This window comes from Oryctolagus cuniculus, chromosome 3 (genome assembly GCF_051225735.1).
Source record: "Oryctolagus cuniculus isolate XC-2025 breed Fujian yellow rabbit chromosome 3, ASM5122573v1, whole genome shotgun sequence".
Taxonomy (NCBI): Eukaryota; Metazoa; Chordata; class Mammalia; order Lagomorpha; family Leporidae; genus Oryctolagus; species Oryctolagus cuniculus.
The window spans coordinates 81,760,951-81,788,605 of record NC_142869.1 but is presented as its reverse complement, the minus strand read 5'-3'; the positions used below and the strand labels follow the sequence as shown (position 1 = coordinate 81,788,605).

The window sequence follows — 27,655 nt, the reverse complement described above, 5'->3', positions numbered from 1 at the left end:
ACATCAGTAGTTTGTTTTATAATAGTTTGGTTCACCAGCAATAAAGAGTTTTTCTTGTCTAAAATTTTTAGGACCAGACACTTTATTTAAAAAACACCAAATTGTTTTCCAAAACAGTTGTATCATTTTGTATTCCCAATTATGGGCTGAATTGTGTACCCCTGAAAGCTGTTGAAGACCTAAGCCCCAGGACATGTAAATGTGACTTTATTTAGAAATAGGGTCTTTGCAGATGATCAGATTACAATGAGGTCAGTAGAGTGGGCCATCATCTTGTACAGCCTAGTGTCCTTATAAAAAGAGGAGATGGCTGGCGCCACGGCTCAATAGGCTAAGCCTCCACCTGCGGCGCCAGCACCCCGGGTTCTAGTGCCAGTCAGAGCGCTAGATTCTGTCCCAGTTGCTCCTCTTCCAGTCCAGCTCTCTGCTATGGCCTGGGAGTATAGTGGAGGATGGCCCAAGTGCTTGGGCCCTGCACCTGCATGGGAAACCAAGAGAAGCACCTGGCTCCTGGCTTCGGATCAGTGTGGTGTGCCAGCCGCACATGGCCATTGGGGGGTGAACCAACGGAAAAAGGAAGACCTTTCTCTCTGTCTCTCTCTTTCACTGTCCACTTTGCCTGTCAGAAAAAAAAAAAAAAAGGAGATAAGGGTCAGTGCTGTGGTGCAGTAGGTTAAAGCCCCAGCCTGCATCACCAGCATCCATTATGGGTACGGGTTTGAGTTCTGGCTGCTCCACTTCCAATCCAGCTCTCTGCTAATGTGCCTGGGAAAGCAGTAGAAGATGGCCCCAGTCCATGGGCACCTGCACTCACATGGGAGATCTGAAAGAAGCTCCTGGCTCCTGGTTTCGCATCAGCTTAGCTCTGGCTATTGCGGCCATTTAGGAGTGAACCAGTGGATGGAAGACCTTTCTGTCTCTCTGTCTACCTCTCTCTGTAACTCTTTCAAATAAATAAGTAAATCTTTTTTTAAAAGAAAAAAAAACAAGAGTTATTCACATGGAAAGAGAACACCATGTGAAGAAGATGGCAGAGCACGGAGTGATGCATTTATAAGTCAAGGAATGGGAAGGACTGTCAGCAAACCTCCACTAGCTGGGGGAGAGATAAGGAACAGATTCTCCTGCACGGTCCACAGCAGAAATCTACCCTGCCAGCACCAGGGTCTCAATACCTTCCCTCCGGAGCCATGAGATAATAAATGTCCACTCCCATAGTGCTTTGTTCAGGAAACCCTAGGAACACTTGTGAACACTTGGTATGGTCAGTCCTTTAAATTTTAACCATTCTAAAAGGCATGTAACAGTATTTATTGTGGTTTGAATTTTTATTTCTCTAATGACTAATGTTTTTGAAAATTGTTTCATGAGCTCATTTGATATCCATGTATTATTTCTTGTATAGAACTGTCCAAATCTGGTATCTCTCCCCCTCACCCCCAAAATTGATTGCTTTCTTCTTAATGGTTTTTTTTTAAAAAAAACGTATTCATTTATTTGAAGGCAGAAGGAGAAGGAGGAGGGGGAGAGGGGGAGGAGAGGGAGAGATCTTCTATCTGCTGGTTTATTCCCCCAGTGGTCACAACATCCCTGTCTGGGTCAAGCCAAAGCCAGGAGCCAGGAGCCAGGAACACCACCTGGGTCTTCCACATGGGTGGCACATGGGCCATTAGCAGGGAGCTGAATCAGAAGTGGAGTAGCTAGGACTTGATCTATTGCTCATATGGGATATCAGTGTTGCAGGTGTCAGCTTAACCCACTGCACAACAACATTGGCCCCTCTTATTGGGTTTTGAGAATTCCTTATTCATTCTGGATACAGGTTCCTTGATTTGCAAATCTTTTCTCCCAGACTGTGGCCTATATTTTTATTCCATTAATATTGTGTTTTGAAGAGTAGAAGTGTGACTTTAATGAAGTCTAATTTTATCAAAAATTTTTTAAAGATTTATTTATTTATTTGAAAGGCAGAGTTACAGAGAGGCAGAGGCACAGAGAGAGAAAGAGAGAGGTCTTCCATCTGCTCATTCACTCCCCAAATGGCCACGACGGGTGGAGCTATGCAGATCTGAAGCCAGGAGCCAGGAGCTTCTGGGTCTCCCACGCGGGTGCAGAGGCCCAAGGACTTGGGCCATCCTCCACTGCATTCCCAGGCCATAGTAGAGAGCTGGATTGAAAGTAAAGTAGCTGAGACTAGAACCGCCCTCATCTGGGATGCCGGCACTGCAGGCAGCAGCTTTACTCACTACACCACAGCGCCAGTCCTACTTTATCAATTTGTTCTTTTATGGATCATGCTTTTGTGTCTAAGGAATTTTTGCCTAACCCATGGTTACAGAGACCACCTTTTTTATATTTTTAGATTTTACTTTCTGGTCAAAGGTCCATTTGGATGCTTTTTATTTTATTTCTGACCTGGTTGTATGATCTATAACTTCTAGGACTAGAACTGTTATGTTGAAGAGAAGTGGTTCAGAGTGGAAATCTTTGTTGTGCTTATCATCCTAGGGGGTACTCATTGAGTCTCTTACCATTAAGTTAACTGTGGGGCTTGGGAGTTGTCTTTTATTAGCTTAAAGAAGTTCCCTTATATATCTATGAGAGTTTTTTTCCCCTCCAGGAATGGATTTTTAAAAATTGACACAAAATAATTACACATTTTTATGAGGGTACAGTATGATTTTTTTAAAAAAAGATTTATTTATTTTATTTGAAAGGTGAGTTACAGAGGCAGAGAGAAAGGTCATCCTTCTGCTGGTTCACTCCCCAAACAGCCGCAATGGCTGGAGCTGGGCCAATCCGAATCCAGGAGCCAGGAGCTTCTTCCAGGTCTCTCTTGTGGGTTCAGGGGCCCAAGGACTTGGGCCATCTTCTACTGCTTTCCCAGGCCATAGCAGAGAGCTGGATTGGAAGTGGAGTAGCTGAGACTCAAACCAGTGCCCATGTGGCGTGCCGACACTGCAGGCAGCAGCTTTACCCGCTATACCACAGCGCTGGCCCCCCGTGTGATATTATGGCACATTTAGATAATGTATAATAATCATGTCAGAGTAGCCAGCTGGTCTATCCCCCCTCATGCACTTCTTTCTTTGTGTTGGAAACCTTCATAATCTTCTCTTCTAGGTATTTTGGAACATGATAAATCATTAGCTATCATCACGCTACTGTGCTATAGAACAGCAGACATCTGTCATCAGCTACTTACTACTCCTGGTTCTATGAAACATCATATGTTTTTTTATTTTGTTAATATGGTGAACTATTTCCTGATTTTTCATGTTCGACAAACCTTGCGTTCCCAGAATAAACTCCATTTAGTCCAGATCTTGCCTTCTTTCCTTTCCTGGGTTCCATGAAGACTGTTTGCCTTCCATGAACACTGTCTTTCCTCAAACCAGACGGTAGAAAATCCTACCAATTGTCTTGGAGCATTTTTGCAGAAACCATATCTCAGTGCTGTTCTAGTTGCCAGAATTTTGCTTGTGGGTTTCCAAATCTCCCTGAATCATGTATTAAAAAAATGATTTATTGGGTTATTTCAATGAATAGTTAATGACATCTAATTGTGCTGACTTTTCACTCTGGGTAATTTTGCTTTCAAAGTAATTGAATTTCCAAATCAGGGGGTGTGCAGGGGGCACTTCTACTCTGTGGTGAGTTGCATTTACACCAATCACCCAGGCCTGACTTCCTAACCATCTCATTCCCTGGCTGTGATAGAATTCTCCACCTTCTGGAATTTTCTCTGGTCCTTTGTCTTCCCAGAGGGGTTATGTGACTCACCCACATGCCCTAAGAAAACCTGTGCATCCCTTTTAACTAAATCTTTCTATGTTTTAACTTGTGCATTCTATTCAGGTAAATTCCTGTTAGTAAGAGTAATTATTTTCTTTCTTTCTTTCTTTCTTTCTTTCTTTCTTTCTTTCTTTCTTTCTTTCTTTCTTTTTTTCTTCCTTCCTTCCTTCCTTCCTTCCTTCCTTTTTTTTTTTTTTTGGACAGGCAGAGTGGACAGTGAGAGAGACAGACAGAGAGAAAGGTCTTCCTTTTGCCGTTGGTTTACCCTCCAATGGCCGCCGCGGCCGGCGCACCGCGCTGATCCAATGGCAGGAGCCAGGTACTTATCCTGGTCTCCCATGGGGTGCAGGGCCCAAGCACTTGGGCCATCCTCCACTGCACTCCCTGGCCACAGCAGAGAGCTGGCCTGGAAGAGGGGCAACTGGGACAGAATCCAGCGCCCCGACCGGGACTAGAACCCGGTGTGCTGGCGCCACTAGGTGGAGGATTAGCCTAGTGAGCCACAGCACCGGCCGAGTAATCATTTTTAAGGATGGCTAAACTTACATCTGAACTGGTCCTGGCTTGTTTACTTGAGTTTCTTAAAATCTGAAGTCTGTCACTTGTGCTCCCTACTTAGCATAAATAGTTGTGGCTTTGTTCTTCCCATCAGCATTCTTATTTTTGCCAGTAGGTCCTCGTGACCTATACCATTCCTCACTCTGTCTCCCGGTTTTCCCAGCCCAACCTATTTCTCAGAAAATCTGTCATCTATTTTGTGGACTCTCCCTCTGGAATGCCTGGCTAGGGAAAGGACAGAGTATAGTACATTATTGTGAAATTACTTAGAATTGAGCAATGACTCTAAGGATCTGCAGATGTTAATTTGAAAAAAAATTTTTAAATGTTTTTCCTGGAGCTGGTGTTGTGGTGTAGTGGGTAATGCTACCACCCGTAGTGCCAACATCCCATAGGGGCACCAGTTTGAGTCCCAGCTGCTCCACTTCTGATCCAGCTCCCTGCTAATGTGCCTGGAAAAGCAGCAGAAGATTGCCCAAGTCCTTGGGCCCCTGCACCCATGTGGGAGGTCCTGGCTCCTGGCTTCAGATTGGCCCAGCTCCGGCCATTACAGCCATTTAGGGAGTGAACCAGCAGTGGAAGATAACTCTTTCTGTCTCTGCCTCTTTCTCTCTCTCTCTCTCTCTAACTTTGCCTTTCAAATAAATAAAATACATCTTTAAAATTATTTTTCCTTTTTCTATCTTCATGTTAAATATATCTGTCCTTCAAGTCCAAAACTTTCCAAGCGTCACTCCCCAGTAGGTATGAGTAACGTCTTTTTAACATTTAGGCCTGAATTTTGTGAACGACAGCCCTTACCATGCCACCTGCCAGATCTTGAGAGGCCCCTTCTGAGAGTCACTTGCACTCTAGTGTCTGGGGTCCTCTCAGAGTACCTCATCTGCATCATGGCAACCTGTTGGTGCCTGGTTAGGTGGCTGTCCCATTGCAACCTCCACAGTCCCATGCCTGGGCCCAGAAAGCTGCACCACACTCCACTATTTGTGCTGGGGCCTGCCTCCAGGACCCCACTAAAGTTCCCATTACTGCATTCCCCGCTGCTGCTGGTCTCTAGGTGCTGCTCAGCCAGCAGCAGGGGACACCGCTCCACTGGCCACCCACCTCCCCTCCACAGCAAAATGCTCTGCCTTCTAAGCCAGTGGAGCCATCTGTCTGTGCTTGGCTGTTTGGAAGCAGCTCCTCTTTCCTCTGATCTCCTTATCTCAAAGAGCCCTTGTCGCTCCCCCTCTTCGTGGAGGAACGACACAGGACCCTGCGCTGTTCTTTCGTCTGCTCGGCCCTCCCCGGGTTTGCTGCTGGTTCTTCCCGGGTTGGCTACTATCCCTTCCACCTCCGTGGAAGGGCAGTTCCCCCTGGCCACATTCCCCACTTCCGCAGGGGAGCGGCACACCGCCGGCCGGCTCTCTTGGGGGCTGCACAGGTGTTCCCCTTAGATGTTCCCCTTAGATGTTCCCGGTGCATGCCGTCTCTCTCCTCCTTTATAGTCCTCCTCCGCCAATCCCAACTCGGCTGCCCACACGCCGAGTACGCTGCTCTCCTCCAATCAGGAGCAAGTCCTACAGTTTATTGGCTGAACTGGAGGCACCTGTGTAGAAGCTGTTTTCTTCTCTCCCAGCGCCATATTGTGGGAGAGCAGATGCATAGAATAAGTCTTAATTCCAGTAACTCAGTCTAGTCCGGGTTGCTCCCCACAGATCCCCCTTTCTTTTTATTTTTTGGCGTTGATACGCGCCTGTCTTCGGTGTCCCGCGGCACACACTCTGCTCTACTTGCTAGAGTTGCCACAGGTTCTTACACGTCCTATCAATCAGGCAAACCGAATCCGGGTCCTCTCTTCGCCATGTTGTGAGGAGGTTTTTAGGCGCTGATGCGTGCCTGTGTTCAGTGCCCTGCAGCGCATGCTCTGCTCGAGCTGCCTGCTGGTGCTTACCGCCTTAATCAGGCAGACCGAATCCAAGCTTTCTCATTGCCATATTGTGGGGGAGACTTATTAGTGTTGATTCGTGCCTATCTTCGGTGACCTGCAGCTCATACTCTGGTCGAGCTGCCTGCTGGTGCTTACCGCCTTACTAATCAGGCAGACCGAATCCAAGCTCTCTCATTGCTGTGTTGTGGGGAGGCCTTATTGATGTTAATTCGTGCCTGTCTTCGGTGACCTGCGGCTCATACTCTGGTCGAGCCGCCCGCAGGTGCTCATCGCCTCACTAATCAGGCAGACCGAATCCAAGCCTTCTCATTGCAATATTGTGGGGAGGCCTTTCTATTTCTCTATTTCTCTATCTCCGGGCATTCCTATTTCTCCTGTTTTACTTCTATCTTCCAGCATTCCTATTTCTCTCATTTTACTTCTATCTTCCACCATTCCTATTTCTCTCATTTTACTTCTAAACTTCTGTTTCTCTTATCCCTGCAGCTTCCCGGTGCCCGCCCCGAGGCTGCTTCTCGGCGGCTTTCCGGCTGTGAGCCGCTTGGCTTCGCGCACGCACTCCGTGGTCTCGCACTAGCCCTTTCGCGTCTGAACCACGGCCTCGCGCCAGCCCCGCGTTCCCTATCTATTCACGCCCCGTGCTCTCTCTGCACGCGGCAGCTTCCGCGAGTCACACAGCGTAGCTTGCGTCTCCGCCACTAGCATTCAATCCAAGTTCCCCGGGCTAAGCTGGCGAATTCAACCCAGCTCACGTCTCCGCCCCACGATTTGGCTTCCCGTCCTTTGCTCCCCGGGCTAATCAGACGGATCCCAACCAGGCTTACGTTTCCGCTTCTGGTTTTAACTTTTCGCCCCCTATTCCCGGGCTAACTTGAGAATCCCAAAGTGGCTTTCGTCTCCGCCTTGGCCTGCCCCCCGCGGCTTCAATTTCCCTAACATTTTTCTCTACCCGGTATGTTTCCCCAAGCTTTCCTCCAACAATACTCCTCCCTCATTTCTCCTGGCCTCTCCCCACAGTCCACATCCGAGTCTGTTTGTTCTAGCTTTCACTTTCGCTTTCGACCTTAGAGATTTCTCCCAGCTTCCCCCTGTAGTCCGTATCTGAGTCTATGCCTAGGCTTTCAATAGCTTCTTCCGGCACCTTTTTCGTCCGGCTTTTCCCTAGGCTGTTTGCTAGTCTCTCTCTCCGATATTTTCCACTTCTTCCCGTTTCTTCCCTCCTAAGTTTTCTATCCGTCCTAGGTTTCCTATCCGAGTCACGGCACCATTATGTCGCTCCCCCTCTTCGTGGAGGAACGACACAGGACCCTGCGCTGTTCTTTCGTCTGCTCGGCCCTCCCCGGATTTGCTGCTGGTTCTTCCCGGGTTGGCTACTATCCCTTCCACCTCCGTGGAAGGGCAGTTCCCCCTGGCCACATTCCCCACTTCCGCAGGGGAGCAGCACACCGCCGGCTGGCTCTCTTGGGGGCTGCACAGGTGTTCCCCTTAGATGTTCCCCTTAGATGTTCCCGGTGCATGCCGTCTCTCTCCTCCTTTATAGTCCTCCTCTGCCAATCCCAACTCGGCTGCCCACACGCCGAGTACGCTGCTCTCCTCCAATCAGGAGCAAGTCCTACAGTTTATTGGCTGAACTGGAGGCACCTGTGTAGAAGCTGTTTTCTTCTCTCCCAGCGCCATATTGTGGGAGAGCAGATGCATAGAATAAGTCTTAATTCCAGTAACTCAGTCTAGTCCGGGTTGCTCCCCACAAGCCCTGGCAGTGGAATTGCTTGGGACCCATGGATTTAGATCAGGCCGGTGTATATATTACTCATTTACAATTCAAGAAGCTGTAACCACACTGGCCCAGATCCAGCATCCTCCTCTTAAAATGTACTGCCTTGAGGGTTTTTTGAGCTTTGTGACCCATGGCATTGGAGACATTCCTTTGGAGTTTTTCATGCACATTTTCATTGTTCTTCCTTGAAACGTGTCTGCTGTTGTATCCCAGTCCTGCAGTCCTACTTAGACCCCAACCTTGCTGTTTTTCCAAGAAGGTAGTTACTGGAGGCACTCAGTTAAAGAACGCAGCTACTATTTAGGGAGAATACTGCGACAAATGCTTTCATATATTATTTCATTGAATTCTCACAACAACCCTAGGGAAGCGATGGGGAAAGATGCAGTAGAAATGTGGATAGAACTGGGTTGAGCATCAGTAAGCCATCAGGTTGCTCTCTTTTCCTTGTCAACTTCCCAGTGTGTGAAGTCAAGACACAGTGAAACATTCGCAACCTGGTGCTGACTCGTTTTAAGCTTAGGATGTTAAATGATAGTTTCACTTATGGAGAAAGTTACTCTGCAACCACAACATGAAAATGACAATGCATGCTTTTCTGTGTCCATCTGGAACTGAAAGCATTTTCAGGATTTTGAATGAATCATAGAGTTTTATTAAGGCATTGGTTGGTTATCTCTTAAAATGAATATCAAGCTAGATTAAATCAAGCAATGAATGAACATTATGTGGCTAAGACTGAGAAAACTCAAAGGAAAACATTGTAGATTTCCTTTGTCTCTGTGACAAGTTCATAACTTTTATTATAAATGTTCAGTGTTTTCAATGTTATTTATTTTTTTCTCTCCCTCATATTAGCAAAAAAGCTTCCAAAAATGGTACACTTTTGGAATCAATTTAATATACTGAAACCAAATAAAATACATTTAAGAGCCTATTTAATTTAAATTTTCATGATCCCACAACAACATTATAAAACTAATAGTAGTCTGCAGAGAAGATAGTAGAATATCTGACAGAAGGAGGTAAACAAAAGAAACATAACATTTTTTTTTACTTAAAAAATAGAATATAAGGGAAAATAGTTATTTGTCAAGGAAAATTATGAAATAAATGTGAAGTTTATTAGTAGCATTAAAATGTGTGGATTTTGTTTTTGGGGGGTTTAAGACATTTCACAAACTTTAATTCAGGGCATTTACACAATATGGCCTTGCATGTGTAGTGGCTCAATTAACTAAGCCATCACTGCTGTATCCAAGCATGCCCATTAGCAGGAAGTGGGAGTCAAGAGCTGGAGCTAGGTATCAAATCCTGGTGCTCTAATATGGGACACAAGTATCTTAACCAGTAAGCTGAACACCTGCTCCCATAGCTAGATGGCATCATAATTTTATATTACTTCATTACTACTACATCTGGGAAAGCAACTTAAGACATATCCCACTAGGACAGGTTAGAGGTGGCACCTTCCTATGTATTCAGAAGAAGAGGCAAGTGAAGGTGAGCCCTACCAGGGACCATCAGGGTGGCACAGGGTTTAAGACTGAGGACAATGGAATGAAAAAAGTGTTATTGTGATTGAAATGAAATGAGATCTCACCTCACTACAGTCATTTGTAGACTCACTACCTCTGGGCAAATCCCTCAGGCTTCTTGAACCTCAGTTTCCCAAGAGTGGAGGAAAACAATACAGGACTGAAAAATAAATGTGTTAAGATATACAGTGTGCTTTTCGTAAGGCCAGTTATAGCAGACAGTCAGCATGTGGTGGCTTTGTGATCACTGTGTGTTTACCTGGGATTTATAAGATAGTATAGCATACTGGTTCAGAGCATGCGTTCCAGATCTAGGCTATTTGGTTTTAAATACTAGCTCTTGACAAAAGTTTCCTTGATCAAACTCCACTCAGGCTCCTCTGAGCCCTCTTCTCATTTGGACCTCACTGTTGGCCTAGAAAGACTTCAACAAACAGCTCAAGACCTCATACACAGAATGACCCTATACCCTATTAAAGTACCTGCCTGAGGAAACTCAAAGCTATCAAAAGAATTTTACTACTTGTTCCAATCCGCATGTGAAGAAAGGGCCCCTGTCTTCCAGTCTGTGTGGGAAGTAGGAGACTAACTTCTTCTTCTTTTTTTTAATTAATTTATTTATTTGAAAGACAGAGTTACACACAGAGAGAAGGAGAGACAGAGAGAGAGGTCTTCCATCCACTGGTTCACTCCCCAGATGGCCTCAACGGCTGGAGCTGCGCCAACCCAAAGCCAGGAGCCAGGAGCCTCCTCCGGGTCTCACTCGGGTGCAGGGGCTCAAGGACTTGGGCCATCTTCTACTGCTTTCCCAGGTCACAGCAGAGAGCTGGATCAGAAGTGGAGCACCCGGGTCTTGAACTCGCGACCATATGGGATGACGGTGCTTCAAGCCAGGGCGTTAACCCACTTCGCCACAGCACCAGCCCAAAGACTATCTTCTCTAATAAACCCAGATGAGTTTTGTAGGAACAACTGCCTCCCTGCATTGTTGTAACTTTTCACTCCCCTGACTCCATTAAGCCCCCACCCAATTCTCCATGTCCACTTGGGGCCAGGTGTGGTGGCACACAAGGTGAGGCTGCTACCTGAGACACCCACAGACCACTTCTGATCCAACTCCCTGTTTTTGTGTCTGGAAAGCAGTGGATGATGGTTCAAATACTTGAGTTCCTTGCCCCCATGTGGGTGACTGGATGGAGCTTTTGGCTTCTGGCACTAGTCTTGGCTGTTGTGTGCATTTGGGAAGTGAAACAGAGGATGGAAGATTTATCTCTCTCTCTCTCTCTCTCTCTCTCTCAATCTGTCTCTCTCTCTCTCTCTCTCTGCCTTTCAAATAAATAAATAAACCTTTAAAAATTAAAATGTCAATTACCGTCATACAAGTGGAAGTTGACTTCAGTTCATGGGAGGCTCTTTTACCTGTTGCAATACAATATTGATTAACATGTATCCTTACCACCCTAATTCCTATACAGCTTTGTTTTTACTTAATACTTCAAAGCTTGCTAGGTGAGTGACCTGGGGAAGTTACTTAACATCTCTATGCCTCAATTTCCTTATTTGTGAAATTAATTGGGGCTGGCACTGTGGCATTTTGATGACATTAATTTTTCCAATCCATGAACATGGAATATCATTCCATTTTTTGTGTCTTCTATTTTTTTTAATGTTTTGAAATTTTGATTGTACAAATTTTTCACACTGTTAGTTAAGCTTATCCCCAGATATTTTAAATTTTTTGTAGCTGTTGTGAATGAGACTGATCTTAATATGTTCTTTTTTTTTTTTAATTTGACAGAGAGAGTTAGCAGTGAGAGAGACAGAGAAAAAGGTCTTCCTTCTGTTGGTTCACCCTCCAAATGGCCACTATGGCCAGAGCTACACCAATCCGAAGCCAGGAGCCAGGTGCTTCCTCCTGGTCTCCCATATGGGTGCAGGGCCCAAGCACTTGGGCCATCCTCCACTGCCCTTCTGGGCCACAGCAGAGAGCTGGACTGGAAGAGGAGCAACTGGGACAGAATCTGGTGCCCATATGGGATGTCAGGATGTCGGCGCTGCAGGCGGAGGATTAACCAAGTGAGCCACGGCGCCGGCCCCAATACATTCTTTCTTAGCCAGAAAATTGCTGGTGTATAAGAATGATTCGTGTGTGTTTTTATATCCTGCAACTTTACTGAATTCTTTTTTTTTTTTTTTTTTGACAGACAGAATTAGACAGTGAGAGAGAGAGAGACAAAGGTCTTCCTTCCGTTGGTTCACCCCTCCCAAATGGCCACTTCGGCCGGCACGCTGCAGATCCAAAGCCAGGAGCCAGGTGCTTCCTCCTGGTCTCCCAGGTGGGTGCAGGGCCCAAGAACTTGGGCCATCCTCCACTGCCTTCCCTGGGCCACAGCAGAGAGCGGGACTGGAAGAGGAGCAACCAGGACAGAATCTGGCACCCCAACCAGGACTAGAACCTGGGGTGCTGGCGCTGCAGGTGGAGGATTAGCCAAGTGAGCCACAGTGCTGGCCAACTTTACTGTATTCTCTTGATTTCTAATAGTTTCTTAGTGGAGTCTTTTTGTTCCCATATATTTAGGATCATGTCATCTACAAACAGTAATACTTTGATTTTTCTCTTTTCCAGTGTGCATCCCTTTGATTTTTTTTTTCTTGACTAATTGTTCTGGCTAAAACTTCAAGAATTTATATTGAATGATAGAGGTGACAGTGGACATCCTTGTATGGTTCTGGAACTTAGTGGAAATGCTTCCAGCTTTTCCCCATTCAATATGATGCTGGCTGTGGGTTTGTCATGTATTGCCTCGATGTATTGAGGCATCTTCTTTCTAAACGCAATTTTTTCATATTTTATTTTTATTATGAAAGAATGCTGTATTTTATCAGACACTTTCTCTGTGTCTTTTGAGATAATCATATAGCTTTTGTCCTTTATGTTGTGGATGTGTTGTATCACATTTATTGATTTGCATATGTTGAACCATCCTTGCATTCCTGGAATAAATCCCACTTGGTCTGGTTGGATACTCTTTCTGATGTGTTTTTGATACAATTTGCTAGTATTTCCTCCCCTCCCCAGCCCTCCCCCTCCCTTCCCTTCCCTCTCCTTCCTCTTCCCCTCTTTGTTATTGCATCTTTCTCTCACTTGGGAATTAAGGTATCTCCTTTCAATTATTTTGAATAGTTTAAGAAGAATTGGAATTAGTTCTTCCTTAGAAGTTGGGTAGAATTCAGCAGTGAAGCCATGCGATCCTAAACTTTTTTTTGGAAGGGACTCTATTACTCTATTACTCTTCATGACTCAGTTTTGGTAAATTGTATGTGTCCAGATATCTATCCATTTATTTTACATTTCCAATTTGTTGGTTTATAGCTGTGTGTAATAATTCCTAATGATTCTTTGTCTGTGGTAACAATTATAGTATTTCCTTTTCCACTTCTGATTTTATTAATTTTAGTTTTGTCTCCCCCACCTTTTTTTGGTTAGTTGAGCCAGTGGTTTATTAATTTTATTTATTTTTTCAAAAAACCAGCTCTTCATCTCGCTGATTTTTTGTGTAGTTCTTTAATTTGTTTTATTTCTTCTCTAATTTTTTTTATTATTTCTTGTGCTAATTTTGGTTTTACTTGTTCTTATTTTTCTAGGTCCTTGACATGCATTATTAGATCATTTATTTGATATCTTTCCAATTTTTTTTATGAAGTCCATTATTGATATAAACTTCCTTAAGAGGAAGTTTTGCTGTACTCCATAAGTTTTTTTTTTTTTTTTTTTTTTTTTTTTTGGACAGGCAGAGTTATAGACAGTGAGAGAGAGAGAGACAGAGAGAAAGGTCTTCTTTCCATTGGTTCACCCCCAAAGTAGCTGCTACGGCCTGCATGTTGTGGCCAGTGCACCGCGCTGATCCGAAGCCAGGAGCCAGGTGCTTCTCCTGGTCTCCCCTGGAGTGCAGGGCCCAAGCACTTGGGCCATCCTCCACTGCCTTCCCGGGCCACAGCAGAGAGCTGGCCTGGAAGAGGAGCAACCGGGACAGAATCCGGCGCCCCGACCAGGACTAGAACCCAGTGTGCCGGCGCCACAGGCAGAGGATTAGCCTAGTGAGCTGCGGCATCGGCCATAAGTTTTGATATGTTGTGTTTTCATCTTCCTTCATTTTAATGAATTTTTTTATTTCCCTTTTGCTTTCTTCTATGGTAATGTATTTTGGTAATTTTTTGTCTTTCAGAACTTGGACTCTACCCCCGACCCTGAACTGTGTCTCTGCCACTGTTCACTCGGGAGCATGTTGTTCAGTCTCCATGCGTTTGTATATTTTTTTTGTTGCTAATTTCCAGCTTTATTTCTTTGTGGTTAAAAGAGATACATGATATGATTTCAATTTTTATGAATTTGTTGATACTTGTTTTATGGCCTAGTATATGGTGTATCGCAGAGAATGTTCCATGCACTGATGAAAAGAATATGTATTCTGTAGCTGTGGGGTGAAGTGTTCTGTAGATAACTGAGTTCCATTTGGTCTAATGGTGTAGGTTAGAGTTGTCGTTTGTTGATTTTTATGTCTGGTTATCTGCCCATTGATTAAAATCGGATGTTGAAGTCCCTCATCTTTATTGTAGTGGAGTTTATGTCTCCTTTTTTGGATCTATTAGCATTTGTTTTATAAAACTAAGTAATCTGGCACTGGGTGCATATATATTTACTGTAATCATGATTTCTTGTTAAATTGATCCCTTAATCATTATATAATGACCTTGTTTGTCTCTTTTTAATAGTTTTTTTTATCTTGAAGTCTGTTTTATTTGATATTAATATAATTACTCCTATTTGTTTTTTATTTCCGTTTGCATGGAATATCTTTTCCATCCTCTTACTTTCAATCTGTATGTATCTTAATTGACGGAATGTGCTTCTTTTTCTAAAACAATCTTATTTATTTGAGAGGCAGAATTACAGACAGAGAGAGGGAGAGACAGACAGAAAGGTCTTTGATCCTCTGGTTCAAACCCAAATGGTTGCAATGGCCAGAACTGGGCTGATCCAAAGCCAGGAACCAGAAGCTTCCTCTGGCTCTCCCACACAGGGGCCTAAGCATTTGGGCCACCTTCCACTGCTTTCCCAGGCCATAGAAGAGAGCTGGATTGGAAGAGGAGCAGCCAGGACACAAACCCATATGGGATGCTGGCACCGCAGGTGAAAGCTTAGTCTAGTACACCATGGCGCCGGCCCCTTCTCCTGTGTCTTCACATGGTCTTCCCTCAGCACATGTCTGTGTCCTAAATCTCCTCTTCATTGGGGTAAGGCTCAATCCTATGACCTCATTTTAACTTAATTAATCCTTCAAAGGTCTTATTCCTAACCACACAGTCACATCTAATATACCAGGGTAAGACATGAATTTGGGGAGTGAAGTAAGGAGGTTGTGTGCAAGGCCCCCTTGAACCCTCAGGAACTTGATTTGACAAAATGTGGTTGATGTCCAGCCTGCTTGGAAAGGTCTGGTGACCATGCAGCACACCCATCCCTTTCCCTGCTGCCTGCTGTTTCTGTGCCCGTCTCTTTCTGCTCCTTTCCTTGGCTCCACACTGAGTCCAGCAAGACAGAGCAGGTCCCAACAGGATCCAGAAACCCAAGAAGAGGCTTTTGTACCAAATAAATAAAGGAAATTATCACCCATCTAGGGTTCATTGTTTAAATTACCATGTTTATTTATGTCAACACAAAATAGAATAAAACAATCTATACAAAAACCATTTTATTTTCATGTAACATAACTCTTCAGTGAACAGAAGTACTACTGTTAATGTTTTGGCCTTGCCAAGGTCCTGCCTGGGGTCAAAACAGTATTCAGAGAAAACAGAAGATTTTTCTCTACCTTCCCTAATGCACACAAAGGAAACTTCTATTTTCTAAGTCCCATCCCAGTAATAATAGAATAGTAACACAAAAAGTCCAATAGAGGTGACTACTCCTGCTGTGTATCAGTGTTGCAACTTGTATGTTGTTCTAGATTTTCCCAGGTTCTGGGTATCAGAAACGAAGAGGGTACACCAGCCCTCAGATTTCCAAAGCCATTGTTTAATAATTCTTTCTGGATGTCCGTGTACCCCTAAATGTCTGATTTACCTGAGTTATTTAGAAACACAGAGAGAAAATGTTTCCAAGTGTCCACGTGTCATAGATATATCCTGTAAAGTTGAAGAAATGCTTTGACAAGTCAGTGGACAGGCACAAGGCCTCCACCACCTACTGAGCTATTCATGCAGTGAAAGGCACCACATCATAATTTAATCAAGGGTAAGACATGTTGCACAAAAGTATAGGATCTCCTCTGTATTCCAATAGTTTAAATACCATTTGCTTACTCTTAGTACATTTTAAAAACAAATGATAGTTACTTTTTAACTTATACAATCTATCATTTCACTGAGAAAAAGAGACAGTCTTGTGCAGTGGGAGGGGGAAATGACTTGGAGCTAGAAGATCTAGATTCTGAACCCAATTCTTCTATTCACTCTTTAAGCCTTAGTTTCCTATGAGGATCAAATGAGATGAAAGAGCTTTGTAAAGCAGTAGTGACCATAAGAAATAACCTTCTACAGAGTCCATCTCTTCAGTCAACTGCCTAATTGTCTGCATGTATTTTGCGAGTAAAATTTACTCCTTAAAGTAACTGCATCCTGAAATGTGCAAGTTGGGAAGAGAATACAGATTAAAATGTTTGTAATGCATGAGGGACTTGTGTACTCTTGATGTGTCTTATTTAAAATTTTTATTCTGTTTAACTCATGCTCCTTTTTTTGTATTATTGGACCTCTCTTTGAATGAGCTATATAAAGTAATTAAAAAAAAGAAATGAAAAACTTCATGATAATTTATAGGGTTTTAGAGGACTGTGCAACTGAGTAAAATGGTTTGAGAAATTTGGGAGAAGTAATTGAAAAGTCAGGATCAAAAAGGAAACTCAGATTATTTTTTTCAGGTAATTTAAAAATGAGCTAAATGATAGAGAGGTTATTTTTGTTTCTTACTGCTGACCTCCTCATTTATAAATTACTTCTTTAACTGTAAAATGAAATATTTCTATACCTGACATTTAGGTACATACCAATTCATAGGCATTAACAACACTTAATTCTCAATCTTGTGTTTAAGATACCTTTCGAAGGATTGCATCCTTTTGGCTTATATAGCATCAGGATGTCATTTCTAATGGATTTTCTTTTAAAAAAGGAATCTTCCTTTAGGACAGGGCAGATTTACAATGTGTTGAGAATTAATTGGCAAGTGTGGGTATACAACATGAGCGTATGGGCTTTGTGACTTTGCCGAGACAGACTTCAGGTAGCTGTATTCCTGAAACAAATGAGATTCTAATTTCAAACATTTTTCAAATGCAAATCAGGCCCCCATGAATCATTTTGATGATTTTTTGAAACATTAATGCAACAGAGTTAGTATTCCTCAAATGATCCCCAAAGTCACCTCTTCGCTAAGGATATTCCTCTTCTTGATTATTTTTGAACCTACCAACATAGTCCCTCACCTTCATAAAGAGAGTGACTAATCTGCAAATGACCTATTATTATCTTAAACCAACCGCATTTTGAAGCAACAAAGAAGGAAAAATACAATAGTGCATTAACATTTCCGATCAGCGAGATGGACTTCTCCCATGCAGAAAAGCAGTTCTATCCATCTGTGGAAAAGTCCACCTTTTGTTTTTCTCGGTGCTTATAGGTGACATTTTTAAAAGTACTAGTTGAGCCTCTGTACAGTGGATTGGTTCCCTGAAAAAAAGATAAGTTCAAGTGAAAGTATGTACATTTTGTTATTATAATTTAAAGGCAGTTCAGATCGGAAGAGGAGAGTCAGCTTCAGCTTTGGAGACCATTCATTTGCTATTTCATGATTCCTGCATGTTAAGTTTTATGTCTTTGATTTATTTTTTTAAATATGCAGAACCAATCCCCTATGTATATTTTTAAAACTCTTACCCCTTTTGGAAATGTACTAATTCAGGGTAGGAAATAAGACTTCAGCTGTTTTGTTTACTGTGGTTTTCCCAGCATGGAGATAGTGCCTACAGCCCATGGTAAGCATTCAGTATTTATTGAATGAGTAGAATGCATGTTGATAGGTGAACCAGAAGTGAAATGTAGAGAACAAGAGGAGTGACACTGGCAGAAACACACAGAAATGAGCTGTATAATATTTGCCTTTAATAACACTGTGCAATCTCACTCATGTGGAATCTTGCATTTTACTGTTCTTACCATAAAGAAATTATAAATGTTTAAGGTGATGGATATGTTAACATCCCTGACTTGATCATTACACAATGCTATATCAAAATATCATGCACATATTGTGTCTCATAGTCTGTACAATTATTATGTGTCAATACAAACAAAGCAGAGACAAAAAAAAAAAAAAAGGAAATGTGTTGCTGGTGAGTGATATCAGACAGGGGCACAGATAATCTTGGGACAATGAGGTCAAGGCTCAGAGGGAGACGGTAGCAACAGGTTGCTTTGGAGGAGCAGGAGGGAAGCCCTGGACAGCTCTCACTTACCAGCTTCTTTTACTTACTACATAGAACTGAGGGAAGCAGAGCAGCGCAAGAGACTGGAGTGTGGGACTCTGGGTTCATGAAGCAGTGGAGGTCCCACAGCCAGCTGGGCACACGCCCTTTGCCTTGGGCAGAGGGCAGTTGTGTACTGAAGCCTGGAGAGCTCAGCTGTGCTACTGGGGCTGCGGAGGTATTTCCCTGTGCCAACAGGAGTGCTGCTGTGGCCCAGAGGCCTGGGCCTCTCTAGTTGTTCTAGGCAAGTGCAAGCGATCTGGGTAAGGGGTAGTTTCTTCTCTTCTGCTTCTCAAGGTTGACACGCAGGTTTGGGCATCAGACAGAGCTCAAATCCAGCTACATGGCATGACCTCACTGAAGCAGCTCCAAAGCTTCGTATCCTGATCTATGTTAACAAAGTACCTGTGTCATCCGAGGGGTGAAGGCCTTTAACGCTGTGCCTCGCATATAGTAAATGCTCACTGAATGTTTTCTTACACATTGTTACGTATAGCGTGTCTTCACATTTGGGATTTCCTTTTCTTTTAGTTCTAGAGAGGGTTATGAAGACGTTTGCCTCCAGAAGTTTGGTGCTACTAGTATTTCCAAGCTGACTTCTGGGTACATGTAGAGCCCAGGTAGAACCTGTGACTGTCTGTGTTCCTAAATCCTAGACTTCGCTCTTCTTATCCTACGAATTGTAGTGGTAGGAACTTGTAGATGTACATTTGAAAAATACCAATTGTATTTGCTTCCCCAGTACATTTATTTCAGCTCTCAGAATTGAAAAACAGTTCCTGTCCTGCTCTGCTCATGGCCCTGGGATTTGCCATGATACCTTTATTGTGAGCAGGCATCACACCTGCACCTGTTCGTGTTACTCAGAGCCAGTGGCCTGACCTCTGCCTGAGTGACATGTTACCTTTGTTCATCTCTCTTGAGAGATGCTATCTGCATCATGAAAACAAATAGAAAAGATGTTCCTTGGCTGGTGGTGGCTGGTGGCTGAAGGCCAGGTTGCCATACTGCTCCTACTTCTGAGCTCGACCTGGATAGATCTGAGGGAACTCGGTCCTGTTGCTATGAGAATTTAGGGGTTTGAGGGTGAAGGACAGAATGATACGGTCTTCTAATTATATAGAACAAAAATCATATGTGGAATTCTATTAAGAGACCAGGTGCTAGTGGGTTAAGAAGAATAGGAATGCAACTGAAGACGCAACTGCAAAAGCAAGAGGTGGCCGGCGCCACTGCTCAATAGGCTAATCCTCCACCTAGTGGCGCCGGCACACCGGTTCTAGTCCCGGTCAGGGCGCCAGATTCTTTCCCAGTTGCTCCTCTTCCAGTCCAGCTATCTGCTGTGGCCCGGGAGTGCAGTGGAGGATGGCCCAAGTGCTTGGGCCCTGCACCCCATGGGAGACCAGGATAAGTACCTGGTTCCTGCCATAGGATGGCCGTTGGAGGGTGAACCAACGGCAAAAGGAAGACCTTTCTCTCTGTCTCTCTCTCTCACTATCCATTCTGCCTGTCAAAACAAAACAAAACAAAAAAAAACAAGAGGTGTAGGCTGAGAATGAGGAGTGGAGCTGATCCTGGAAGAAGAGAGAGGCTTAGTGACGAACAGTGAATGAGTAAATGGACTACTAGTAGGGCCAGCTTTGATCTTGGTCAAGTCAGGTACTTTTTAGTGGGCCCCACCCCCCATCATGTTAAATGCATTAAAATGCAGTCTACATTGTTTATGCACTGACAAGGGGATGACTTGAGTTGTAATTGACAGAAGAACACAATGCCATTTCGTATATATTTCATTGACTGTCTCACTTTGATCGTGTAGTTTCTATCCTGTGTTTTAAAGCAGCTTCATTATTCAGGTCTTCAATATTTGGGGGGCACTCTTTGTAGGACCAAGGCATTGCTGAGAGGTGTGATGGATCAAGCAAACTCCACCCTAGAAGTAGGGTAAGGCAGATACCGAAAAGGGGAGGAATAGCATGTATATATTGTCATTGGGGGTGTAAGCAGAGGGTATCTCTGACCTCATCTGAGGATCAGAGCTCATGAGAATGCCCTCAGAGTTGGCAGGAGGAAGCATGGACATGTCCAGCAATGTCCCCTGTAGCACCGGGTGGGTGGCAAGCTCCCTGTGTAAGATCTGCTGCTGAGACACAGGCTTGACTCCCACTCTGTTCTGGGCAAATCTGTGCTGCACTGTTCAGACAAGGTCAGTTTTCCCCTGACCATCTGGGGCATGAGGCTGATCCCGCCCCAGGGCTCTGTGGCTGCTAATTTAGGCTGTGGATTCGGTGAATGCAATGGCACATTTTTCAAGCTTGAAAAAGTGATAATAAGAACATTCCCTGTCATGACCCACAGCTTCTTTAATGATTGCCTAACTGCCAAATGCAGACCTGATTTGCTTAGCACAGTACAAAATCAATCCATGACGGCAAGAAATGTCAGGCTGAACACTTTTTGCCTCAAGTTAATGACTTGTCATCTTGGGAAAAAAATGTCTAATCAAAGATGAATTTAAATATCTTGCATTTTGTGTTTTCATAAAGAATATGCAGAGGGAGGGGGTATTTTTTAAAGCACAAGAAAAAGGTAACCTTTCTTTGCAGTCATGATGGTCCTACTGTCCCTGGAGGTCCCTTGTGTTTTGAAGACCAGTCAAACTCACCTCTTGAAGAATAAAGAGGTTTTCAGATAAAAATTGAATTAAACAGAAGACTCCTAAATGTATGCACTGAGTAACATTTTTTTCTAGTATGAGAAAAGTTATATTAGTGAAATTTGAACTGAATTATTTGAATTAAACCTTTTTTGCCTCCAAGTGAATAATTACTACCCAGTCATTATCTAGTCAGGAACATCAAACATTTGTTATTCAAAGAAACTCAATTTAACAAGGGAATAATATTTTTCATTTATGCTTTTATCTGTTTAATGCATGTTTTTGTCCCATTTTAGAAGAAGAATGGGCAAAGATTCAGCATTTGCATTTCAGTCATGTTCTACATCCTGAGGGAGAACAATTCATGTTTGGGGGAAATTAACCGTTAATTAAAATGTTATTTTAAAGATATTAATCATTTGTCAGCACTCCCGCCTTTGTATGAGAGCATGAAAATGTGCTGGTTGGTAGACAGACATCACATAATTGCCCAAGCGCTAGTTTGTGGAACACCTGCTTATTATTGCTAGGAGGGTCAGCCAAAGGGTGTGCTTAGATGAGCAACGAGCTATCAAGGTTTTAGCCCCACCATTTGTCCGAAGTTTGGAGAACCCCTTGACCTCTCTGAGCCCCAGTTTCCTTGCCTTCAAAATGGGAATACCAAGACCACTTCCCAGGGCAGACGGCTGCTCAACTAATCGCTGCCATTGCTTTGTGCCATTGCAAGCAGAGTCTTTTGCCTGATTACCTTCTGACCATGGCTAGGCACTTGTTTGACGGTTGGTGAAAGTTAAAAATAACATCTGTGGCCATGGGATCAGGTGAAGTGAACTGGCCCACAACTTTGGCCTCATTAGCACTAGTTTCTAAGTCACCCAGGTAACCCGTCAGGCTACATTTCACGTGGTTGAGTAGGGCTCAGTTATACACTCATGGGAAACCTGTAACTCACTTTGCTGAAGAACTTTGCTTAGTATGAAAAATCTGTACACATACAAAACAAGGAAAGCTGTGTGACAAACCTCCATAAAGCTATCACCCAATATTTCACCATACCTACTTCAACTACCCCTTCCTCTCACTCTCTCTTTTGGCTGAATTATTTTAAACCAACCTCAGCCTTCATTTCTCCCACTCCTATATACTTCAGTATACATCTCTAAAAAAATGGGTGTTTTCTATCAAATGTTATTATCATGCCTAATCAAACTAACCATACTTCATGCTTCTTTGTTATCATTTTAATATCCTGTGTGTACTAATATTTTTCCAGTTGTCTCACAACTGTATATTTGCTCTCAGACTGAACAAATCAGGGTCCAGCCAAGAGCCACCCATTGCATTTGGTGATTGTGTCTCCAGACATTTTTAATGGGAAGATCAAGTAGAAGAAAATTTTTGATGTTCATTGTTCTGTACGAAATATACAATTAGTCTGGAATAACTGCATAAAATATAAACGTATTTCATCAAGAATAATTTATTCACAATGTAAAATTCCATTTGCTTTAGGAATTAAAGATATCACTATAGATTTAGAGAAAAAAAACCTATTAACACCAATTTGTTGGGGCAGACAAAGCTATAGGAGCATTGTATTTGCCTAGGTTTTCTCCAGTCATAACACTGGTTTTAGAATCAGCAATGTAAGCTAATTGCTATTAGATTGCTGGGCACACTATTAGAGACACAAAGATGAAATTAAAACCATGAAATTGCTTCTGTGGGTCTCTAGAAATGTAATTATTTCTCCCATGGAAAAGAAATACAGAAAACTGTTGTCCTGTTTTCTGTTTGCCTTAAAAATTATATTTATTGAATATGTATAGTTCAAGGTTAATGCTTTTTTTTAAGTAGCTGTTTAAAATTTAGGTTATTCAGAAAAATGAACTGCATGTTATTTAAAAAGTCTTCTCAACTTTGTTTTGTAATCTTGTCTCAGTAACAAGCACTTCTATAGAAATTGTCATGAATTGACATACTATTCATGAGCATTCTTCCATTAGCTAGAGCACATCAATTTACGAAATGTTGAATAGAGCACCTGTGTGTTAGCACGTAGGATCCTCTGGTGCTGAGGAAGAACCGAATGAAGTCTTCTTCCTTGATGACCTTAAGTAGCTACAGCACACATTTCATGAGCTGTCAGAGTGCTGGAAATCTTCACTGCACTGACAGACAAATATATGTCACCCACCTGGGCCTGGATAATGGACACAGGTGCCTTTGTCCTCCAGCAGAACAGAAAACAAAGCTGCGGGGGTCATGGTGAGGGTGGTAGAGAGAGAGCCTGCCGTTGAAACTCTTTTAGAGCAGAGAGCTGAGCCCTCCCCTGTCTCCTGCAGCCAGCTCTTTCTGGACCACTAGTGGCCCCCAGTGTTCACGTACCGTTTGCCACTTGGCCTTTGATCGTTCCGCTTCAAATTTGGCAACTTCTTTACGATCATGAAATGACACCAAGAGCTTCCAAATGCACAGTAGGACAACCCCGATGAGAAGAATAGCCAGAGAAACCCCCAACATGATCATGGGAATGTTTGGAGGTTTGGGGCAATCTGGGGAGACAAAGCAAGTTACATTAAGAGGTAGTATAATCGACATTTTGAGGTAGGAAAGACATTGCTCACTGGATTTTCCATCCTCACTTTTTCTGCAGTACAGAGTAAATATTGACACCTTCTTGTCTGAATGAATTAAAAAAATGAATTGTGGACAGAAAGCCTTTCATTCCTTCCTTTGGAGTACAACAAAAGATAAAGGAGAAATTCAGTTATCAAGGGTAAGTGGCTACATACTTGGTGACTAATTTAACAAGAATTAGAACCCAAAAGAGCAGCAATGAATGAACATGAAATATTTAAAGGGCCATGGGAAACACTATGGCTTAATTCCCGAAGGTGGTCTCTTCTGAGTTCACGATAAAGAAAAATAGAATATGTGGATTTGGTGCTTGTAGTTAATTTTTCATGGAACTTCTTGAATCATGAGCAGTCTAGGAGATTGTGTTAGAAATTACAAACAAACAAACAAACAAACATAAACCAAAACCAGCTCCTGAGAAGTTGAGTATTTGCTTCTTGAGTTCTTATAGAAAGAAGACAATGTTAGGTCTGGAATAGCTGGGGGTTCTGGTCTTTTGTACTCCCAGAAAGGAGAGACAGAAAAAAGGAGACGAAGACCAACCTCAACAGAGACAGGTTGCTTTATTGGAAGCAAAGGTTGGCAACAGTCTTCTTGCGAAGAGATTGTGCCCAGGGCGCATTTGGGATTCAGGTTTTATTTGGTTAGGAGGGAACTGGGTGGGGGGCGGGGTAGAAGGCAGTTGGCAGAAGGGTGTGGGGGGGGGGCTCTTTGAAGTCTCCGGGGAATTTCCCCCTTATCTGTTTCATAGCTGCCCTGTGCAGCTTATCTGTTTTGCCTTTTGCATTGCAAGGAGTTGAGAAGGGTCTGGTTAGGCACCAAGGATCTGGACAAAAGGGAGGATATGGGCCTTCGAGGGGGAAGGAGGAAGCACAGGAGGAGGGGAAAAGTGCCACAGTCCTTTAGACAACAATGCCTTCCAGTTTTATTGTGTTTAACCCTAACATAGTGCTCTATTTTCTGGGAAAGTTCATGGACTAGAGTTGGGAGAGGTGGGTCCAATTCCCTCGGAGTAGCTGTGTGAATTCCATCAGGCCCCTCGATCTCTCCTCTGTACCACAAAGTTCAGTGTCCCCTTGAATTTCCTGATGATAATCTGAAGTTGAGGTGCTCATGCCTACCCCACAGCTTGTTTGATCCTCCCAGGTTTCTGATTCGGTAGGTTTTAGATGAGGCCCTAGGCTTTGTTGTTATTATTAAAGTATTCCAAATCATCCTTATCTTCAGGGAAGTTTGGGAAATTAGATGCTCTGTATGGTGCTTTCAACCTGAATATTCTATGAAATGTTGTTTTCTGGGGCTGGTGTTGTGGCGTACTGGGTTAGGCCACCATCTGTGACACCAGCATCCCATATAGGTACCAGTTCAAGTCCCAGCTGCTCTACTTCTGATTGAACTTCCTACTAATGTGCCTGGGGAAGCAATGCAAGATGACCCAGGTCCTTGGGCCCCTGCACCCACCTGGGAGACCTAGAAGAACCTCCTGGCTCCTGCCTTTGACCTGACCCAGCTCTGACCATTACGGCCATCTGGGGAGTGAACCAGATAGAAGATTTATCTCTCCCTCACTGTCTGTCCCTCTCTCTAATTCTGACTTTCAAATAAGTAAATCTTTTTAAAAATGTTGCTTTTACTGTACTGCTGGAATTAATGTAATTGTGCAATGATACATTACCCTCCCTCATTGACAGCACAATGACTAATAATTCTTGCAGTATACCCAAGACATGATATATTTCTGAATGAAACATTATAGTTAAGCTCTCCTTTGACCTTTGTAGAAAAAATGCCACAAAAATCATCAATAAATATTTGCATCTCCTCTGCAAGAGGTGAGAAACAATCCATAGTATGTGAGGAGGAAATGAATGATGCTCAGTTTTTCCTAACGTACTGCTTTTAGAGATTTAATAAAAAGAGTTACACACACAGGACTAGTGATGCTGAGTTTAAGGTAAGGCTCTATAGCCAATTTGAATTTGAGTAGGACTAATGACCCCCTAATAGCATGAGGCGTGGCTTCACATACTTTTGTTCTTTGGCCAAAACACTGTGGAAGGAGATTATGCAGAAATAAGTCAAGGAGCTAATGACACAGTTACTACAGGGTAAAGATCTGAAGACTGTATCCTAGCATAGCAAATGAACCATGGCTGCCTCTAATAGGTTAGTAACACTCCTGAGTTGTTTCTGAAGATGTGTTTCGAAGTGGGGGAAAAGGATTGCCTGTGTCACTGTGTGCAATGTGACCTGTTGAGCCTGGGCCAGGGCTCCATCTTATTCTAAGGTCCTGAGTGCTGCAGTGTTGCACAGTGCAATCCAGAAGATCTACCATGTGTGGCTTTTGAGTGCTTGAAATGTGGCTTTTGCAAGTTAGGTTATGCTCGCACTGGAAGTGAAAACACACAATGATTCAAGAGAGAGGTGGGGTGGCCGGTGCTGTTGTGCAGCAGGTTAATGCCCTAGCTTGAAGCACCGGCATCCCACATGGGCGCTGGTTCGAGACCCGGCTGCTCTATTTCCGATCCAGCTCTATGCTAGGGCCTGGGAAAGGGATAGAAGATGACTCAACTCCTTGGGCCCCTGCACCACGTGGGAGACCTGGAAGAAGCTCCTGGCTCCTGGCTTCGGATCGACGCAGCTCTGGCCATTGCAGCCAGTTGAGGAGTGAACCATCGGATGGAAGACTGTCTCTCTCTCTCTTTCTCTCTCTCTCTTTTTCTGCCTCTCCTCTCTCTGTGTAACTCTGACTTACAAATAAATAAATAAATCATTTAAAAAAAAGAGGGGGGAGGGAAGGGGGACTGGAGGAGAGAGGAGGGGAGGAAGTATGGCTGTCTTCTTGAAACTCTACCTACTGAATACATGGAATCTGTTCTCTTCATATTAATACAAAAAAGAATAAAAAAAAAACCAAGCTATCACTAACAATTTTAAATCTTGATTACATGCTGAAATGATAGTATTTTATATAATGGTAAATAAAATTCATGTCTTCTGTTGCTTTTTACTTTTTTGTGGTCACTAGAAAATTTTAAATGACATATATGGTTTGTGGAACAGTTCCACTTATCTAACATGTTTTGCAATTCATGCGTTTATTATGCTAGTGTAGCCAGTGGGAGGCAGTATAGCACAGTGCTTCCACAGTGGTTCCCAAACCAGCTGCAGCAATTCATTACTGCAAGACCTAGCAAATGATTTAACGTCTCTGTGCCTCATTGTCTTTACCTGTAAAATGCAAATAATAATAGAATAATAGCTCCATAAATGGGAGCTGCTATTATATCAGTATTACCGTCCCCATCATTATAACCAATGCATTCTTCCCCCTTCTCTATCCTTGGGACCCCAGGGCCTGAAACCTCCTGGCTGGAGCCTGCTGATACCTTCCAGCCAGGAACGCTTCCTGGCCATCTTGCCTTGACTCTGATGGGGCCTTTAGGCCCTCAAGTTCTCCCAGAAGCAAGAAAGGAAATGAAGGACACTCTGTGCCCACAGGCACTCAGGAAGTGATTCTTCACCTGGTTCCTTTTCCAGTTTGCTGGGAGGATACTGGGAATCACCGGCCTCCCCTCCTTTCCTGCTTTTCCATTTTGCCTCTTTCTTTCTTTTTTTTTCCTCTTTTTTTTTTTTTTTTTTTTGACAGGCAGAGTGGACAGTGAGAGAGAGAGACAGAGAGAAAGGTCTTCCTTTGCCATTGGTTCACCCTCCAATGGCTGCCGTGGCCGGCGCGCTGCGGCCGGCGCACCGCGCTAATCCGATGGCAGGAGCCAGGTATTTCTCCTGGTCTCCCATGGGGTGCAGGGCCCAAGGACTTGGGCCATCCTCCACTGCACTCCCCGGGCCACAGCAGAGAGCTGGCCTGGAAGAGGGGCAACCGGGACAGAATCTGGCGCCCTGACCGGGACTAGAACCAGTGTGCCAGCGCCGCAAGGCGGAGGATTAGCCTAGTGAGCCACGGCGCCGGCCCCATTTTGGCTCTTTCAAACCTTCAGTTGACTGCCTTGGACTTCTCTGGTCTTCAAGCCGTGAGATGGGGAGGGACCGCTGACTTCCATGGTCTGTTCTCTGGGCTCTTGGAAGTGCCAGGCCTACCCAGGAATACAACCATTGTGGAGAAAGAGACATCCTTGGAGCTCTAAGGTAACATCTGTTAAGGCTCAGAGAGGTTAT

At 43.6% G+C, this 27,655-nt stretch overlaps 1 protein-coding gene across 23 annotated transcripts in view; it reads right to left on the bottom strand.

Moving 5' to 3' along the window:
• Nucleotides 1-15,279: 15,279 nt before the first annotated feature.
• The window catches only part of ITGB6 (integrin subunit beta 6), a 142,703-nt gene continuing 130,327 nt past the window's right edge, over nt 15,280-27,655 (bottom strand). For all 23 annotated transcript variants that reach the window (XR_016230844.1, XR_016230842.1, XR_016230843.1 and 20 more), the window contains 2 exons: nt 23,228-23,394; nt 15,280-17,386 (listed from right to left, as the gene is read on the bottom strand). Coding sequence is in view for 18 of the 23 variants with exons in the window: in XM_089328251.1 (XP_089184377.1) it covers nt 17,288-17,386; nt 23,228-23,394 (266 nt within the window). In the remaining 5 variants the exon portion in view is untranslated. The remainder of the gene's footprint in view (nt 17,387-23,227; nt 23,395-27,655) is intronic.